Here is a 19,002-nt window from a genome sequence, read left to right on the forward strand (position 1 = left end):
GGGAGTTTAGACGAGCCTCTGACAGTGTTTTAAAGGGAAGGAGAGATGGGGCAGCAGCTGGAGGGAGAAGGGAGGTGACCAGGCCTAACAGAGAGGTGAACATACTGATCCAGGACAGGGGAGAGTGGCTGGAGCGATGTCCTAGGGAGCAGAGCTTGACTTTGCAACAGCCAGAGCACCTCATGCACAGCAACAAGAGAACAGACTGTGTGCACAGATGCAGCTGGAGGGAGGGTTGCTTGTCAAAGTCCTCTCTCTCTTTTTTAACTTGTGAAATATATTTACCGAAAAGCACACAAAACACATATATACTATGGTATACCTGTGTAACCATCACCTGGGGGAAAAAAAAAGACATTATTAACACCTTAAAAAAATCTTCCCAGGGCTCCTGTCCAATGGGAATCTTTTCCTTCTGCCCTAGATGTATCCACCATTCTGCCTTCGCTGATGCTATTTTTAAAATAATTGTGCCATCTAAATGTACTCTTGAACCATCTTGACTGTTATTTGACTTAATTTGTTTTTTTTAAGTTAATTTTTATTTTTGCCAGCTTTCTTGGGGTATGATTGATGAATAAAATGTAAGATATTTAAAGTGTACAGTGTGGGGACTTCACTAGTGATGCAGTGATTAAGAATCTGCCTGCCAATGCAGGGGACATGGGTTCGAGCCCTGGTCTTGGAAGATCCCACATGCCGCGGAGCAACTAAGCCTGTGAGCAACAACTGCTGAACCCGTGTGCCACAACTACTGAAGCCCGCCCACCTAGAGCCCGTGCTCCGCAACAGGAGAAGCCACCGCGATGAGAAGCCCGCGCACCGCAACGAAGAGTAGCCCCTGCTTGCCGCAACTAGAGAAAGCCCGCGCGCAGCAACGAAGACCCAGTGCAGCCAAAAATAAATAAATAAAATTAAAAAAAAGTGTACAGTGTAATATTTGATGTGAGTATACATAGTGAAATAATTCTCCTCATTTTAATTAATATATCCATTACCTCACATATTTACTTTTTTTTTCTTTGGGTAAGAACATATAAGTTCTACCTTCTTAGCAAACTTTAATTATATAATGCAGTGCTATCACCTATAGTTACCACGTTATACATTAGATCCTGAGGCCTTATTTATCTTATAACTGAATGTTTGTACCCTTTTACCAACTTCTCCCTATTTCTACTACCCAAGCCTCTGGAAACCACTGTTCAAATCTTTCGTCTTTCTTTCTTTTTTTTTTTTAATTGGGTTGCTATTTCAGTTCTTTATTGCTGCATAAAAATCACCCTAAAACTTAGTGGCTTAATATCAACAATAATGTACTTTGCTCATGAATCTTCAATATGAGCAGCGCTTGGCCTCAGCTGGGATGATTTAAGGCTGGGGTTTGGACTTCCTGGAGAAGGGCTTCCTCACAGCATGGTGGTCTCAGTGTTGTTAGACTTCTTACATAGCAGCTGGTTTCCCCCAGTGCAAGCACTGCAAGACATCCGGGTGGGAGGTGCGAGGCCTCTTCTGATCTAGTCTTGCACGTCCCAGATGTGTTCTATTAATCAAGCGAGTCACTAAGTCCAGCCTGATTCAAGGGAAGGGAAATTAGATGCCACCTTTCCATGTGAGGAATAGTAAGGAATTTTTATCTCCTGCAGTTGCATAGTTTTTTCTTACTGATTTACAGAAATTCTTCCTATATTCTGTATTTGCTCATTGTTGTTATATGTTTTGGATTGATCTCTTCCACCGTGGCTTTCTTTTCACTTTCTTTATGTCTTGTCCTCCTTTGTGGCTAATGCTTTTTGAATCTTGTTTAAGAAGTTTTTCTCTCCTTCAGGGTCATGAAAATATTCTCTTAAAAACTTTCCAACTTTTATCTTCTAAAAGCTTTCTAACTTTGACTTCTTAATTTGGGTCTTTAATCCACCTGTAATTTACTTTAGTATGTAGTGAAGTATAAGTCTTTTTCCCATGTAGATATTTAAGTACCACATATTAAGAAGAATGTCATTTTCCCACTGCCCTGCTGTGCCACTTCTGCTAGATATCAACTGTTTGTTTATGTAAATATCTTTTCTAGTAGTCTGAATGCTTCCTTGATATCTACTTTGGCAAGATGTTTCAAGCCCATCTTGTACATTGCCTGCCCAAGACTAGAATCAGCTATTTCTTCAGGAAGGCTTGGTTTCCTTTATTAAAGACTACCGTTGGGATGTTAGGAATCCTCCTTGCTACTGAGTTGATCACTGTCTCTAGTTCTTTTCTGTGGGAAGAGCTAGAAATTACATATATGGTAGAACACTCTGGGAGTTTATATTGATACATCCAACTCATACAGAGAACTGTATAGTTTTTACTCAATTTCTTCTGTTACATCTGTATCTCCTTTCCTCCACACTGGCAATTCTGGTTCTCTAATTGAATTCGAATATCTAATTAGTCACTTGTTTTATCTCAACTTATGTACATTGATTCAGAATAACAATATCCATAATACCACATAGGCGATGGAAATTGGAGAAGATACAAATAAATGGAAAGATAGTTCATCCTCATGGATTGGAAGAATTAATATTGTTAATATCTCCATACTACCCAAAGGAATCTACAGGAGTCAGTACAATTCCTATCAAAATTCTAATGCATTTTTCATAGAAAAAGGGAAAAACAATCCTCAAATTTGTATAGAAACAAAAAAGACCCTGAATAGCCTAAACAATCTTGAGAAAGAAGAACAAAGCTGTAGGCATCACACTCCTTACTTTCAAATTCTATTACAAAGCTGTAGTAATCAAAGCAGTATGGTATTGGCATAAAAACAGACACACAGATCAATGCAATAGAATAGAGAGCCCGGAAATAAACCCACATATTTATGGTCAAGTAATTTACAACAAACAAGCCAAGAATATACAACAGGGGAAAGGATAGTCTCTGCAATCAATGCTGCTGGGAAAAGTGGACAGCTGCATGCAAAAGAATCAAACTGGACCACTATCTTACATCGTACACAAAAATGAATTCAAAATGGATTAGAGTCTTGAATAGAAGACCTGAAACCATAAAACTCCTAGAAAAAAATAGGTAGTAAGCTCCTTAACATCAGTCTTGGTAATGATTTTTTGGATCTAACACCAAAAGCAAAAGAAATGAAAGCAGGGACTTCCCTGGTGGTGCAGTGGATAAGACTCTGCATTCCCAGTGCAGGGGGTCTGGGTTCGACCCCTGGTTAGGGAACTAGATCCCGCATGCATGCCGCAACTGAAAGTTCACATGCCGCAACTAACTAAGGAGCCCACCTGCCGCAACCAAATAAATGAATATTTTAAAAATAAATAAAATTTTTAAAAATTTAAAAAAAGAAATGAAAGCAAACATTAACAAGTGGGATCACATCAACCTAAAAAGCTTCTGCACAGCAAAGGAAACAGCAAAGGGCGAAAGGACGATAATAAGAATTTCTTTTAAAAAGAGGAAAATAAAACCCACTTCAAAGTATTATAAAAAATTCATAAACAGAAACCTCAAAGCGAGTTGGAAAACCAGAAGGGGGAGCTCTCAAGTCCTGTGAGCACAGCAGAGCCCAACAGGAAGAAGGAAAACTCTTCTCCTGGCAAGGACTCAGCCCATAACAAGCCATGGACTCTGTTTACTAGAGCCCTCCCAAATCCCACGCCCCCATCCCCGCAGCCCGCTGTAAAAGTGTTCTTCCCTTGCTGTCTGGGGACTTGCATGAGGCTTGCCAGGATGCAGACCCCAAATAAACCCATCTTTGCTGGAGAAGTAACTAGTAATCTATTTGTGTTAGGTCCATAGTATATATCTAGAGAGAAATATTTTTCTTTACTTGCAGTCTTAAAATTAGGATTATGTCTGGAGATATAGTTAATACATGCTTAACTCATCGTCTAAAACACAGAGTATTATTCTGAGTTATGGCAGCAGCAATGTTCATTGTTGAAGAAAGTTCTAGTGCATGTAAAAAAGAGAAGTCAATGCAAATAAAGGTCTGTTTCAGAATTATCCCTTCAATGTACTCCACCCTTTTATACAATAAAAAAACTGTTGCTGTATTATAGACCTCGGATTAAAAAGAAAGTCAACCACATTCTTTGTTTATTTATAGTTTTATTTCCTTATTTCACTATTAAACTTAGGGGATAATATCACCACAAAGTTGCAGGCATCATTTTATAGTACAGACAATAGAATTATTTTTAGAAGAAGGAATAAAAATGGCATATGACATACCTAAAATGACTACTGAGGAAGTGCTGGACACTAGGAAATAAAAACAGTTAAAATTCAGTGCCTTTGATAAAGATGGGGACACTATTTTAGATGCAACTATGATACATGCCTTTTGCTTACAAAGCAAATATATAGCCATCTCTTTGGACAGTGATTTCTACACCCTCATAAATTAGAAGGATGTGAGTATCACTGAACATTTCACAGACATTTCCCAGAAAGCTTTCTGCCAAGAAAAATCAATGTGCTGATTCACCAACTTGAAGCCTATTTTAATTATTATTCCTCGAACCTGCACCAAACTTAGAGACAGTTTCCATGTGATTGAAAACGTGGCGGGGGGGGCATTCCTGAAAACGTTGCCTTGCCATAGCTCTAAGCACAAGCCCCAAAGAAATTTCTCTGGAGCGTTGTACGTAGGAGGCTGAAAATATCCACGTGTTACATGAGGAATGAACAGAGGATATGAAGAGAGGGCTTTGTTTAATGCTTGCAGAACAGTATGGATTCTCTCCTAACCTTCATGCCAAGCAAAACTACATGCAAGGATGTTTTAAGCCAAATTACAGAACTTCACCTGTACAAACAGAAGACTTATATGTATAGACTCTCCAGGCTCTCTCAGTATTTCCCTCACTAGGATCAAGGAGAGTTGACCAACCTGGTAAAACGTTTCCAAATTCCAGGGATAGAGTTGATTTTCTTTCCTTCCTGTCCTCTTAATTATATTTACTCCTTCAAATCTATTAAAATATTTCTCCTTGTTGCTTAGTAATACTTTATTAGGAAACCGTCATATCAGTGAACCATTTTTCCCTTAATTTACTTTCCCAGCTCAATGCCCTCCGGCTACAGTCGAAGTGTGGGGCATTGACGTACACATAATTCTGATAAATATTTGCTATATTAAGTATAAGGAGTTTATTAAACATTCAACAGCATTTATTGAATGTCTACTGCTTGACAGATAATGTGCCAGCCACAGGATGAGGAAGACCTGATTTCTATCATTAAGGAAATCACAGAATCTAGGATAAAAATAGTTCGGGGTTTGGTATGTAAATTGCAGAATGAATAAGTATTTTGGACTTCAAGAAAGAACAAAAATAAAGATTTATATTCTGAGGATAATCTTTTAAGCTTAAGATAAGATTATTTGGGTGAGGGAAGTGTTATTAATACTTCTTTGCAACTGAGAGTATAGCCTCCTTTTCCATTTCCTGTTCGTATAGAACGTCTCGTGTAACTCAGATGAGAGCCGCCCTGGATCTGGGAGATTATGTGGGGAGTTCCCAGCCCAGGCCAAGAACTGTAGGGTCTGAACTCTGTGCTGAGTCTTCCTGGTTCTACCAGAGTGACCACAGTCCTAACATTGTGCTAAAGTGCTTGGGTGTCCGCTTCCACATGTCCGAGTGCACTGTATCTCTGTGTGTGAAGCTGTGAATGTAATGTGTGTCCAGTTAACAACAAGTCTAACCCTTGTCCATCTTGGAGCCTGGTGACAAAATATTATGCAGTTCCAATCTTATGTTGAACACAGTCACTTTGGGAACTTGTTTTTCTTTTTGCATTTTTATTATCTCAACACGAGCCTCCTTTCTCAGGCAGTGACGCTAAAGCCAGAAAAAGAAAATGGAATATTCCTAGTTCTCCAGAGCCCTGGGCTTCTGTCCCTGGAGCCAACCTCTTAGGGCTGGAATATTTATTCTCACAGCATGAGTCCCAGTAGAGGCGGAATTCCTACAAAACGGAGGCATGAAAACACCAGGAGAGACAGCATAACCTAGGTCCATAAAGGCAAGTAGTAAAATTGACCTGCATCCTACTATGGGGTGGCGTTTGCACTGCTGTGCCAAGTTTGTCACGCATGACATATGAGAAAAAATATGGTTTTAGAGGAGGTGGTATAAGTAGGGCTGTCAGGTTGAAGAAAGGACCAGCATTTTGGGTGCTGTATGCTATACAGTTTCAGTCCATTTCGAGAAATACTACTGAGAAACCAAACGCCCGCTACCCAGCAGCTCTACTTGTAAGGTTGTCAGGCCTTAGGTGATCCTCCTGGAATAAAGTGGTATTTGAAATAAAATTCCAGGTTTACCAACAAACTGTGAGAGTTCCTTAGAGATCATTGTACTGAAATATAAGTAAATAACTCTGAGGGATACATAAAATCAGAATTTTTCAAGTGTTCTTCAGTTACAGCATTTACATTCATCATGGTAGTTATTTACCTAACGCCCTGACTCTATTTCACCTGTTTGCTATTAGAAGGCAAAAAGATGCTTTCATGTTGTTAATGAGTAAGAGCGTATGGGGACAACCCATTGAGTTTAAGGGTAAATGACACGTGTGGCAGAGGCCATGTAATTCCCTGGTGACAGAACTGGGCCAAAAGCTCAGGGCTCCTCATGCTAAGTTAGAGCTTCTTTGTGATACATTCACTTGTCCTCTGAAGCTCCTGGGATGTACTGTCCAGTTTCTCAGCCATACGTCCCCATCTGGGAATCGTCTCTACTCGGCTAAGTATGGGGCACCCAGAATGATCCGGAGGCTCTGCCTCCGTCTCATGTTGTCTCCATCAGGCTTCTCCACTGTGCCTGAGCCTTGGCACCCTTTTCCTTCCTGAGATTGACCTGAGGCAGCTAACTCTGCATCAGAGCTGTGCCCTCCCCCTTCTCACAAGTGATGCACAAAGGGCTCTAATCCTTCTCCAGAGCAATGAACTTGCCCATCTGCACACAGAGGGGTGGACAGAGAAAGCTGCAATGCCTTCTAGATCTTTAGCCCCTGCAGTTTCTTATGCTTATGCTTTCTTTCTTTCTTTTTTTTTTTTCCGTGAGAACTATTATATGTGAAAGAGTAAGTAGAAATGGAACTTATCTGGAGACTCAAGGCTCGATTTGAAGTCAAGGATGATTCAGGGTAATATGGTGAACCAGCAGAAAGACTACAGGTAGGTGATGGATAAAAGAGAGCAGAGCCAAGGAGAATACGGGACCAGAAAGCTCACTTCTCTTATCCACCTGGTAGACCCTGGAGAATAGAGAATGGGAGAACAGGGTCAGGGGTGCGCGCGCGCACACGTGTGTGCGTGTGTGTGTGTGTGTGTGTGTGTGTCGGGGGTGCTTTCTTCACGTGTAGTTTATTTAGGTTTGATTATTTTACTCTCAATTAAAGTGGATAATCATGAAAGCTCTGCAAACCTCATTCATATGGATTGAAAACAATTTGATTCCCATCTGGGGGGATGATCTTATGTAAATGCTGAATACCTTTTCTAGTGACAAGTCCTTTGAGAAATGCATGTGGAGCTATGTCTGGTTTTAAACACTTCACTACATCTTTGATTACACTCCTAAATTTTCCAAACTCAAAAGAATCTGTTTTTCTTATTTTCTTTTTCTGAAAATGACCTAAGAGTTGGACATACATTTCTATAAACAGAGTCAGTAGACAGTATTTAAAAGCAGTTTTCATTCACAAGAGATTTAAAAATAATTCGATAATTAAACCAGTAACAGAAGAGCTGACGTCTTGGACGTCTTTCTTTTCTTCCATTCTCAGCATCATAAAAGGACAAGGATGAGGAGATAATCATGTTTAAGTAGAGTTGTTACTAACCTTCACAGTTCTGCTAAAGCTTACGTTTCTTCATTTCTTAAATTTAATTCTATTCCTTTTTAAATACGGGAAACAGTCTTTTGAGAGGGAGGCAAGATAGGAGATTCAAAGAGAATGGGAATTACTGATGTACAGGGAGTCTTGAATCAGCATTCACAAATTTATTAGTGCCAGGCCAACGTGAGTAATAAAATATAGATGCACTTGCTCACTAGACATTTCACAGGTTAATAACATAACATTCTGTAGTTTGCTATACATGTTAGAAAATAGTCTCTGTTTTTTCTTATTCTTTGGTCGAATGTGGGCCAAAAAAATAATTCTTTCAATTATGCCGATTTGCCTTTTTTTGCCCTTGTCACGTGATTTCAAATATACTGGTGGAGGGTTGCTTTGACCGGTTCCCATCAGGTTTAACTAGAACGGTATTAAACCATTATGTTGAAGTTAAAGTTGACTTTTTATTACCTAGAAAGAGTTAGGTACCTCCTGGCACCAAAAGGATGACTTTCTCGTCTTCTTAGCCACAAGAAAGCTCGATATACCCTACCCATTGCTCAAGTGGACCTTAAAGAATCACTTTCAAGGGACACCACCTGCTGAAGACTAAAGAGTAATATTTATCAACATTAAATAGAACTCGGTGAAATATGCATAAATACATCTTCATATAAACATAACACAAAATTAAATAGTTCAGAAACACAGACACCACTGAGTACACTTCCACTGTTGTCAACATCTGCTGTAAACACCAGCTCACACTGAACACAAAAGCAGCTTCTACCCTGGCTCCGGGTTCACACCACGGAGACCCTGTACAGAGGGAAGATTTCTCCTCAGCTCCCCACCTCCCACCCCTCCCACTCCCCACACAGCCCACAAAAGGAAAAAAAAAAGACCCCTGACACCTACAGCAGCAACACAGACGACGGCTACAGCAGCAGCCCTCCCCTCCCCCCAATAGAACAGTTAGCGTTTGGGCCAATTCAGAAGAGAATACAAAATCACTTTTTAGAAATGTACTAAGGAAATCAATTTGAAGCAATACTTTTCAAAGTGTAATACTTTCTTTAGAGGACTTATGACTTCACGAACCCCACCCATTCCTGGGTAAAGGTTGCGCAATGAACGGCAGAAAGTACTGGCCCCAGCTAAGTGACAAAAGGTGTAAGCCCTTTTTCATTTAAATATGTCAAGTAGCAAGAAATCGAATCTCGTGTTCTTCTTTGCCCCTCAGAAGGTCTCTTCTGCTTTGCTCCATGTAATGCTGTGTATGCCATTCAAACGTGTCACTATTACTGAGTTTCAAGCAGGTAAGATAGCAAAGGTTTTGTTTGGAAACATTCAGATTTGGACCATTAAATTCAGACATGTGGATGTGGTTCATTCTTAGAGCTCAGAGGGGCCCCCATTCGATTTAGCTCTGTTGAGGGTGTCCACAGAGGTAACAGCTTACTCAGAGTCTGGTCGAACCTTGGTGCTCATCTGACTCACCAGGCTGACCGCTCCACACAGACCTGCCCAGAGGGCCTGGCTGTTCTCTGCTGCATAGTCTCCGGGAAAACAGCCCTGGTCTCCAAAACACTACACGGGGTTTAAGTTCACTTTTACGTTGTGTTAGGATCCTAGAGAAACGTCAGTCACCAAAGTACTGAAAGAATATATTGCCGGAATAATTTGCCGGTTCAGTGATTCCCCTTATATTATATACACTGTGTGTGTGTGCGTGGAATTCACACACATACACACACACACACACATATATACATATACACTTATGCATCTTTTATTTGTACGAAACTTGAACTGCACAAAACAGTACTCTGCAAGAATCAAGAATCAAGTCCACAAATAGAGTTCAACGACACACCAATGAGAAGACGGGGAGCTCTACAGGGACGAGAAGGTGAGGCTTTGCAACGTACGAAAGAATTTCAGAACCACGGATTCACTAGCCTGACGCGTTCCACGTGGGATGTGGATCGACACTTTGGGGACCCTTGGGGAGAACAGGGCAACTGGGCCCGCTAGTTATCCTCACCGAGATTCCAGAGCTAATGGGAATGAAAAGGCCCAGGCAGACCAATTTGGGTATATAATTGCTATGAAACAATTATTTCTTTCTCTTTAAGAAAAAACAAAGTCTATTTCAGAATAAATTTCTTCATATCCAGTAATAGGCTTATTTATTTATTTTTGGCTGAATTGGTATTTGACTTTTGATATGAAAATGGATTTATTTAATGGATCGGTAAACAGGCAGCTTCTTTCACATCTGGGTGATAAAGACATCTTTTATCAGCGCCAGGAATCACCCCCACCCTCGCCTCACTCCCTCCTAAGGTCTGTGGGTTGACGTGTGCGTTTGGTGACTGCTACTGACAACACACCTCATCCTACAAGGCCTGCTCGGGCGCCCGTTTGTGGAAAATGACTGACTGTCTTTGCTGGTACTGCTGCTTGCGCCTCTTCCTTTTGTCACACTGGCACAACAGCAGCATCTTGAAAGTGGTTCTGAATGTTTTGTTGCACAGGGCATAGCACACGGGGTTCACGGTGCTGTTGATGTAGCACAGCCAATAGCCCAGATTCCAATAGGTTTTGGGGATGCAGCTGTCACAAAAGGTGTTCACCAGAACCATAATGTTGTAGGGGGTCCAGGTGATAATGAAGGCAAGCAAGATGGCGCTGAGGGTCTGGGCCGCCTTCTTCTCCTTGATGAGGGACATCCGTTTCCGCTTGGTGATCTGGCTTCTGGTCTTCAGAGCAAACCTCTTGGCCAGAGTAGCTTCCTTAAAGGACAGAGGCAGAGTGGCCGCGGTCTTGCCCACTGAGGAGTTGACATCAGGGGCCTTGGCCGTGTCCACGGCTGACTCCAACTGGATGGGAAGCTTGGAGAAGCTTTTCTGAAAACTGCCTCCGTCGTCCATGCTCTTTTGGGCCTGGAGTTTGCTGGCTTTCGTCTCTAAGTCCACTGCCCCCAGCTCCTCCTCCGGCACCTGCAGGTTGTCTGACGAGGGTAACTTGGTGGAGCTGAGGATGGTGCTGTGACCCGGAAGCTTGAGCACGATGGAGTAGATGGCTCTTGTCTCCGAGCCCATGTCCTCCTCGTCGGAGGAAGCGGAATTTTCCAGGGAGGCAGCAGCATCGTTGTTATTCCAGCTGTCGCTGCTGCTGTGGTCTTGGTCAATCTGCTCGGCACTGGGCTTCCAGCTCTTCGTTGTGAACCAGAAGTGGCAGCGTCTGTACTTCCTCCTGGCTGAGCGTTTCATGCTTTGCTGTTGAAGCTCATAGCTGCTGCAGCTTCGAGAACTACCTGTGGGATGGACAAAGTTCTCTGCCTCTGCCTCTGTCCCAGAGGCCTGCAGCCCAGCAAGCTCTTTGGTACGTTTTTCAGTTTCCTTATAGATCCTCCAGTATAAAATAGTCATGATGGTGACAGGCATATAAAAGGCAGCGATGGCCGTGCCGAAGGTGATGGTGGGCTCACTGAGGAACTGGATGAAACACTCCCCTGGAGGCACAGTTCTCTTCCCAACAAAGTATTGCCAGAACAAGATGGCAGGAGCCCAAAGGATGAAGGAGATGACCCAAGCCAGACCTATCATCACACCAGCTCGCTTTGTTGTTCGTTTGGCTCGGTACGTGAGCGGCCTCGTGATGGAAAAGTACCTGTCAAAGCTAATGACCAGAAGATTCATGACGGAGGCATTGCTAGCCACGTAGTCAATGGAAAGCCAGAGGTCACAGGCCAAGTTCCCTAAAGCCCATCGGTTCATGATGATGTAGGTAGTAAACAGATTCATTGAAATGACCCCAATAATCAGGTCGGCACAGGCCAGACTTAAGAGGAAGTAGTTGTTGACGGTCTTCAGTTGCTTGTTGACCTTGAATGCCACTATCACCAGGATGTTGCCGATGATGGTCACCAAGGCCAGGACGCCCGTTAAGAATGCAATGAAGACCACCTGCCAGATGGTATGACCTCCCAGAGGGTCACTGGTGGTGCCATTTGGAGAGGAGGAATTCCCAGCTGCCCGAGAAATGTTGTAGCTGCCAAAATGAGTAACCGTTCCTGGGGGCAGCCCTGCCTCGGAAGGGCCGTGAATCCAGGAAGAGCTGATGTTCGGAAACAAAGGTGAGGTTGTATTGTTATTGTGCAAGGTCATGGTGACTCTCTGACATAGTCTGGGGAGAAAAGAGAAAAGACGGAGTCAGGACCATTTCTGCCTTCATCTGATTTGTTCTTTGCATTGCATCCTTTCAAAGTAGCACTCCTCCTATTACTGGATAATAGGACCTATATTACAGGCGAACCTGGGAGAGTCCAGCACATCAGTTCATCCCCTTATTTTAAAGCTGAGGAGTTGTCAACTTTATTTCGATAAAAATAGATAAATTAAATAAAGGTGAACAGCACAGGGCAGGCAGAGATCGATCTGTTCAAGGTAGGTAGCACGATTAGCTGGTGACATGCACTGAACATTGTGCTTTTTCTCCACAACTTCCACCTTTCTAAATACAGACCACATATACTTCCACATGATGTTGTCATCAAACAAGATCTTCCTTCCTTCTCTTTCTTTGAAAAGTAGGGGAAAAATAGTAGCTGCATATATGATCCTCATCCAACATAGCTTTATCATCACACTACGTGAGACATTGATCTTATTCATTTGCATTTTATCCACCTGGGCATTTTCCTAACCCAGGCTTCAAACATAAGCAACTTGAAGGCAATTCCAGCCATGTAAGCCTCACTGGAATAAGCAACAGCAACCTGGAGCAAGGGGGGAAATACGCATAAATCACTTTCCATTATATTATCTCTTTAACACACAGTTAGAAAAAGTAATGTATTGGCGCAGTGGTTGAGGGTCCGCCTGCCGATGCAGGGGACGCGGGTTCGTGCCCCGGTCCAGGAAGATCCCACATGCCGCGGAGCGGCTGGGCCCGTGAGCCATGGCCGCTGAGCCTGCGCATCCGGAGCCTGTGCTCCGCAACGGGAGAGGCCACAACAGTGACAGGCCCGCGTACCGCAAAAAAAAAAAAAAAAGAGGAGCAGTAAGAGTAAATATGGGGAATTGACATGGATGTTGGAAAGAGAGAGGGTAATTCTCTGTTCCTTGGGATTCCTGGGTGCTGGTGACTCTATTTATACCCACGTGGAAAAATCTGTGTTTGCTTGCTTCAAGCAAGCAAGAGATATGCGGGAAGCAGAGAGATGGGAGGGAACGTGGGGGAATAGAGACAGTATGATCATCATGGCCTCTCAAACCTAGATCTAGCCATTCCTGAAGTCAACGCTGCCTCTTTGAACTTGCCAGTTATGTAAGCCAACCATTTCCTTTGCTGCCTGGGCTACCTGAGAAAGGTTACTGTCATCTGCACCTGAAAGGGTCCTTATTAACATAACTGTCATCAGCTACATCAGCACTTCTCACTGAACCACTACTAGATTTAGGTCATTAAGACTGGTGCCGCTGAATTCAATAAGTCAAGACTCTGCCTTCCAAGGACGTACACCTTAGATGAGATACAGGACGTGGATAACGTAATTTTAAAAAGCACGTAGTTTTTAAGCACATGTCACATTGTTCACTGCAAATAACACATTATGTTTGTACAAATGAATATCAACTTATTTTGCTCAGTTGACCGATAATAGTGAAGAATATAAGTAGGAATTTTGGAAATAAGCCGGAGATCAATTCTCTCTTTCAGTTCATTTCTGTGAATCGTGAGGGCAATACACGTTATACAATATTCCAGTCCAATCATGCTTTGTTGGAATACAGAATATAAAAGAAACCAGAATTGAGGAAAGACACCTACACTTAGAACCAGCTTTCTATAATGGGTTGATTAAATACCTGTCCTGGTGTTTCTGGTGTCTAGGGGTATCTTGACTCATATCAGAAAACCTGTGAACCACAAATTGTTAGGTGATCTTTGACCTGAAATCTTTGGCATACTTACCAGTAGCCATTGTTCCTTTTATAATTCAACACTAATTCACTATCTAATATCACTTAAAAGTTTCAGATACTGTGTGCATTAGCACTATGCCTGAAAAAACAAGGTACATACTTTAATTAAAAATAATGCTGTTGGAAAAATGGCACTGATAGACTTGCTTGATGCAGGGTTGCTACAAACTTTCAATTTGTTAAAAATGCAATTATCTGTGAAGAGCAGTAAAGCTAAGTGCAATAAAACAAGATATGTCTTTCCTGGCCTAAATAGAGACTAATGTAACCAGAAATAAATCCAGGTATATACAGTCAATTGGCCTTTAAATACTCTAGTAGAGACAGAGCTTTGAGATAAAGTCTTTTGAGCTGCAAACACATTGATCTTTGAGCATTAAGGGATGGTGCAGTGGCCTAAACATTAGGCAAATAAGAAAGATCTCCCTCCCCCAACCTTCACTCAGGTCCCTGTACCTGAGACATTTTCCATCACCTTTTCTCTGGGCTCCATGCCACTGAGCCATATTCATCTCATAAAAAGGATCTTCCCATTCTGGAGGTTTGACAATTGATGTCTTGTTAGTACACAGTATGACATCAGAAGAACCTAATCAAAAGTTCATAAGGACTTCAACAAAGAATATCTAAAAGTTCTTATTAGACATGATAGTCACCCAACGCCTTTCTTCCTGTACAGCTATCCTTTCATGAGTAATATGTGACTTCCTAAGAATCAGGGGTTCTAGTTGAGACCGAGATGAAACAACGATAAACCTGACTAAATGTATTCTGTTTAAGGTGCTTTTTCCGAGAAAGGGACGTCACGTCTATGCTCCATGCTCTTTTCCTCATCCTGACTCAACAGCCTCTGTGCTGTACAGTTAGTATATTCTGAGTCAAGGGAGTTCATGGTTAGTGCTCATTGAATTGACTTATGTTGGTGAGGAGAGCTAAGGGAAACATTGCTTTTTAATGCTCAGGAAGAAACAGGTGGTGGGAACAGAGAGGCCTGTAAGCCTGCTGACCTTAGTACTTTGTAAGTGGTCCCAGGCAGGAGTTCTAGGAATGCAGCCTGCATAAGGGCAAATGGGGTTATCACATAGGAGCAGAAGGGGGCGGGGGGTGGCTCTAGATCCGCTCTGGGATTTACAGCAGGTTCCTGTCCAGGCTGGGAGCTGGGGGCTGTGGGGTCCCTGGGACATTCAGGGCGTTGCTACTGAAGTGGTGCAGGCCCAGCCCCCAGGCAAGGAGCTCAAAACTGAACATGATCCTGCCGGTGGGCGAGACAAGCACCTTCCAGAGCCCTCCTGGATTCTGGGAGGAGGGTCATCCTTCCATGTGGGTTAATTACAACTCTGTACATATAGGATGGTTCTTGATTTCATCTCTGAGTATATATAGATTTCCAGACCGTTTTCACTTCATTCCATCTAGCAGCACAAACAGAATTGATTCACTTAGTTTTTCAAAATGTAAGTCAGGAGCCAATTAGTGGGCCAGCATGAGAATAAAAAAGAAAAGGAAATAAACAGAATTGAATGGGACACAGCAGAACACGAACCACATAACGATAACAGTACTGTTTCATAAAAGTTCTGATTAGCGCATGTGCACACACACACCCACACATTCAATATATAGTCATGATGTAAAGTGTATTTTGTACTGTGGGTCACAGTCAACAATGTTCGAAAACCACTGCAGTTGATAGTTTGACATCTTTTTAAAATTTAAAAGGAGAAAGTGAAGGAGAAAATATGAAAGAACAATTTGAGAGTACTAAGTTTAGAGGAAAGCGAAGGACACTTGTGAGAAATTAACTCCCTTCCCCCTAGTTATGGAATAAAATTTTTCTGGGATTATAAATCTGTAAAATATATAGATAACTTAAAAAATGTTTAAATATCTGATATGAAAATACATGTGAAAGTTCTTAGAGAGTCCTAAAAGGCCAATATAAATCTGAAGGCTTTGTCTAAATCAATTCTACCTCTATTATTATTATTATTTTAATCATGAAGGCTCAGGGAAAAAAAGGAAAAATATCTTGCAATTCACAATCATGCTTTTTTCTAAGACCAATTATTTAGTGCTTCTTCCATATTCGAAATCTGGTATGCATCATGTTGCAGGGCTTGTTTCGGGTCTCTCTTGGACTGCGTTCTTTGCTAAGAGTGTCTCTGTTTTCTGTCATAATTCATCACAGTATTCAACAGCTAAAATGACTTTTCCCGAAACTAGCTTGGTCGGGCACAGGAAATGCCACCGCCGACCACTAGGTGGCAGAGCGGACTCGGAGAACAACCTCTCCAGCAGGCGCCAAAGAGCCGCCCGTTTCCCCAGGCTGGTGATGGGGAAACTTCAGCTTAGTTCAGTCATGCAGTCCGTGAAGGATATCAAACAGGGTCAACACACGCTCGGCAATCAAACATGTCTTTAAAGGGCATCCAACCTTTTCAGACGCGCACAGGCAGAATCAAACTTTGTGAACTCAGCTCGTGTTATTCATTTCAAGCCGCAGGGAGGACAGATGTGCCCTAATATGGTGCAGTCACTCCTGGTGCAAAACAACATCCCAGAAGCCAAAACTGGAACAGAATTCCATTTAAAAAGGACAAAGCTTGTTTTCAAAAAGTGGATGCATCGTGCTGCCTCCCTTGGTTGCCGCCTTTCATATGTTTTATTCAGTTTGACAACAAAAATGAAGGCTGCTTGGAAAAGCACTTACATCAGCACTGCCTAGGCATAGCAGTTGCTACTGAAATAACATGGTTTTTACCTTAAAAACAAAAGCCTAAATGGGACTAATGATTATCTGCTTCAGCACTCTCAAGCCTTTGTTATTAGAATTCTAGAGAAATGACAAGAAATGAAAAACAGAGGTGAAGCAGTTCTTTTAAAATATCTGGGGACTTCCCTGGTGGCGCAGTGGTTAAGAATCCGCCTGCCAATGCAGGGGACACGGGTTCGAACCCTGGTCCGGGAAGACCCCACATGCCGCGGAGCAACTAAGCATGGGTGCTACAACTACTGAGCTTGCACTCTAGAGCCTGCGAGCCACAGCTACTGAGCCCACGTGCCACAACTACTGAGCCCACATGCCTAGAGCCCATGCTCCGCAACAAGAGAAGCCACCACAATGAGAAGCCCGTGCACCGCAACAAAGAGTAGCCCCTGCTCGCCGCAACTAGAGAAAGCCCGCCGTAGCAACGAAGACCCAACACAGCCAAAAATAAAAATAAATAAATTTAAAAATAAATAAATAAATATCTGTAAGCCCACTTTGCCCACAGGAGTCCATGCACTCCCCCTGCAGTCCTTTTCTGAGGAAAAAAGAGGGACAGAGTGCAGCTGAATTCTGTTCTACTGCAAACCTTTATGACCTAAGGTACGTTCAGTATGGTTTCAACATTCTGCAAATTCATTGTTATTTATTAATATTTTGAAGACCGTGCTTTTGTAATGTTATTAGAGCTAACATAATTGTAGAAATAATTCTGATTGGAAATCTTTTTAATGAAAACAGTCATTTGGGCTAAATATTTCTTACATCTCTATTTACATACTGTAAGGACATCTGGGAAGAAAGTTCTTCTGGCTTGATTTTGACTTCTTGTGATTACTTTAAGTTAGAGTAGCTATGATATTTTTCAAGGTCCATATTTATCAGAGTATTTATTTTTGTATCTGGACATAGTCCATACATGTGATTTCCTTTTAAACTTCAGCCTACATGTGTCCTGCCCAATTCACACATGTACAGAAGACTGTCTGTTTGCAAAGAAAGTAGAAGTAAGTGGGAGACACGTAGAAAACAGTGTAACAAGCCCTGCCACGATGCATTAGGGTCAGAAACATACTGATTCTGCCACGTGGGCACATTATCTGAGTCCTCTGATCCTGCTTCCTCATCTATAAAATGAGGATTATCATACTTGAGGATTGGATAGAACGTGTAGAAAACACTCAGTATAGTCTGACGGGTCCATGGCAGTTTCTCAAAAATGGTAAGGCTAATTGAATAATTTTCTACGACTGTTTGATTTTATAGATTGGCGCTTTTCAAGGCTAACAAGAGCTGACATTTGTTGAGTATAAAGCACTTGTTGGGTTGAGGTCTCAACCCAAGGTGACTCTGTCTCCATCTGGCAATGTCTGCGGACATTTCTTGTCACAATTTGGGGAGAACGTGCTACTGGCATCTGGTGTGTAGACGCCAGGGATGCTGATAAACAACCTACAATGCACCAGACAAGCCCCTACAATAGAGAATTATCCAGCCCAAGCGGTCAATAGTGCTGAAGTTGAGAAACTCTACTGTAAAGAAAGAGAGGAGAGATTCAGAAAATGTTGCAACACTCCATTTGCCAGGAGAATCTGGAAAACGTCCTGGCACTCACATACCTGGCATGCTCTAAGTCTCTTCCAGAATCAGCTCACATTTAATTTCTCTGGAAATCACACTCTCCCCACTCCCCCTGAGGATGAATCTCACATTCGTTTATTTGGCTCTTCAGCCATTATTTCAGACAGTGAATGTGTCTGAGTGCTTACTGCAGGCCTTATGTGGAAGACAGAGTTCTTGCTGTCTAGGAATCACCTGGAGACACCATCAACTAAACAAAATCACTGCAATAGAAGGAGAAAGGCGAGGCTATTTTGTGAGTCTGAGGAATATAACTCCAGGCTGCCATGCCAGTAAAAGGAGAACACAGCATTCCGGAGGTAGTACACAGACGATTCAAAGCCCACCGCCCAGCGGTCCTGCACGCCCTGCACATCCTCCCATCCGAGCCCACAGCATTTCAACTTGTCTCCCTCACTACACCGAAGATTCCACCTTCTGCTACTCAACTCTTTCCTCCGACATCTAGCACAATTTCCCTCCCAGAGTAGACCCAGAACGATTGCCTCCACCCCAGCATTACTGAGATTAACACTGTTATACTTTGGACAGGAGAACTCATAAGGGCTCAAGGAGATAAGCTTGGAGAAGGTAAAGGCGGCAGGAAGGAAGAAACACATTGTATTTCCAACAGGCTGGGGGCTCCAGCTGTAGGGAAGGCTGACAAACTTCTCTGGGGTTCTCAAAGCGACCTCAGATATGGTGGCATTTGGCTGAGAATGACCCAAGAAAAGAAAGAGTTCGGTGGAATACATCTTT

At 42.4% G+C, this 19,002-nt stretch overlaps 1 protein-coding gene across 4 annotated transcripts in view; it reads right to left on the reverse strand.

The window, feature by feature from the left end:
- Nucleotides 1–9,618: 9,618 nt before the first annotated feature.
- The window catches only part of CHRM3 (cholinergic receptor muscarinic 3), a 513,898-nt gene continuing 504,514 nt past the window's right edge, over nt 9,619–19,002 (reverse strand). For all 4 annotated transcript variants that reach the window (XM_079900504.1, XM_079900503.1, XM_079900502.1 and 1 more), the window contains one exon: nt 9,619–12,054. In XM_079900504.1, coding sequence (XP_079756630.1) covers nt 10,263–12,035 — 1,773 coding nt within the window. In that variant the 5' untranslated portion in view covers nt 12,036–12,054 and the 3' untranslated portion in view covers nt 9,619–10,262. The remainder of the gene's footprint in view (nt 12,055–19,002) is intronic.

Source organism: Stenella coeruleoalba, assembly GCF_951394435.1.
Source record: "Stenella coeruleoalba genome assembly, chromosome: 16".
In the NCBI taxonomy this organism is placed as follows: Eukaryota; Metazoa; Chordata; class Mammalia; order Artiodactyla; family Delphinidae; genus Stenella; species Stenella coeruleoalba.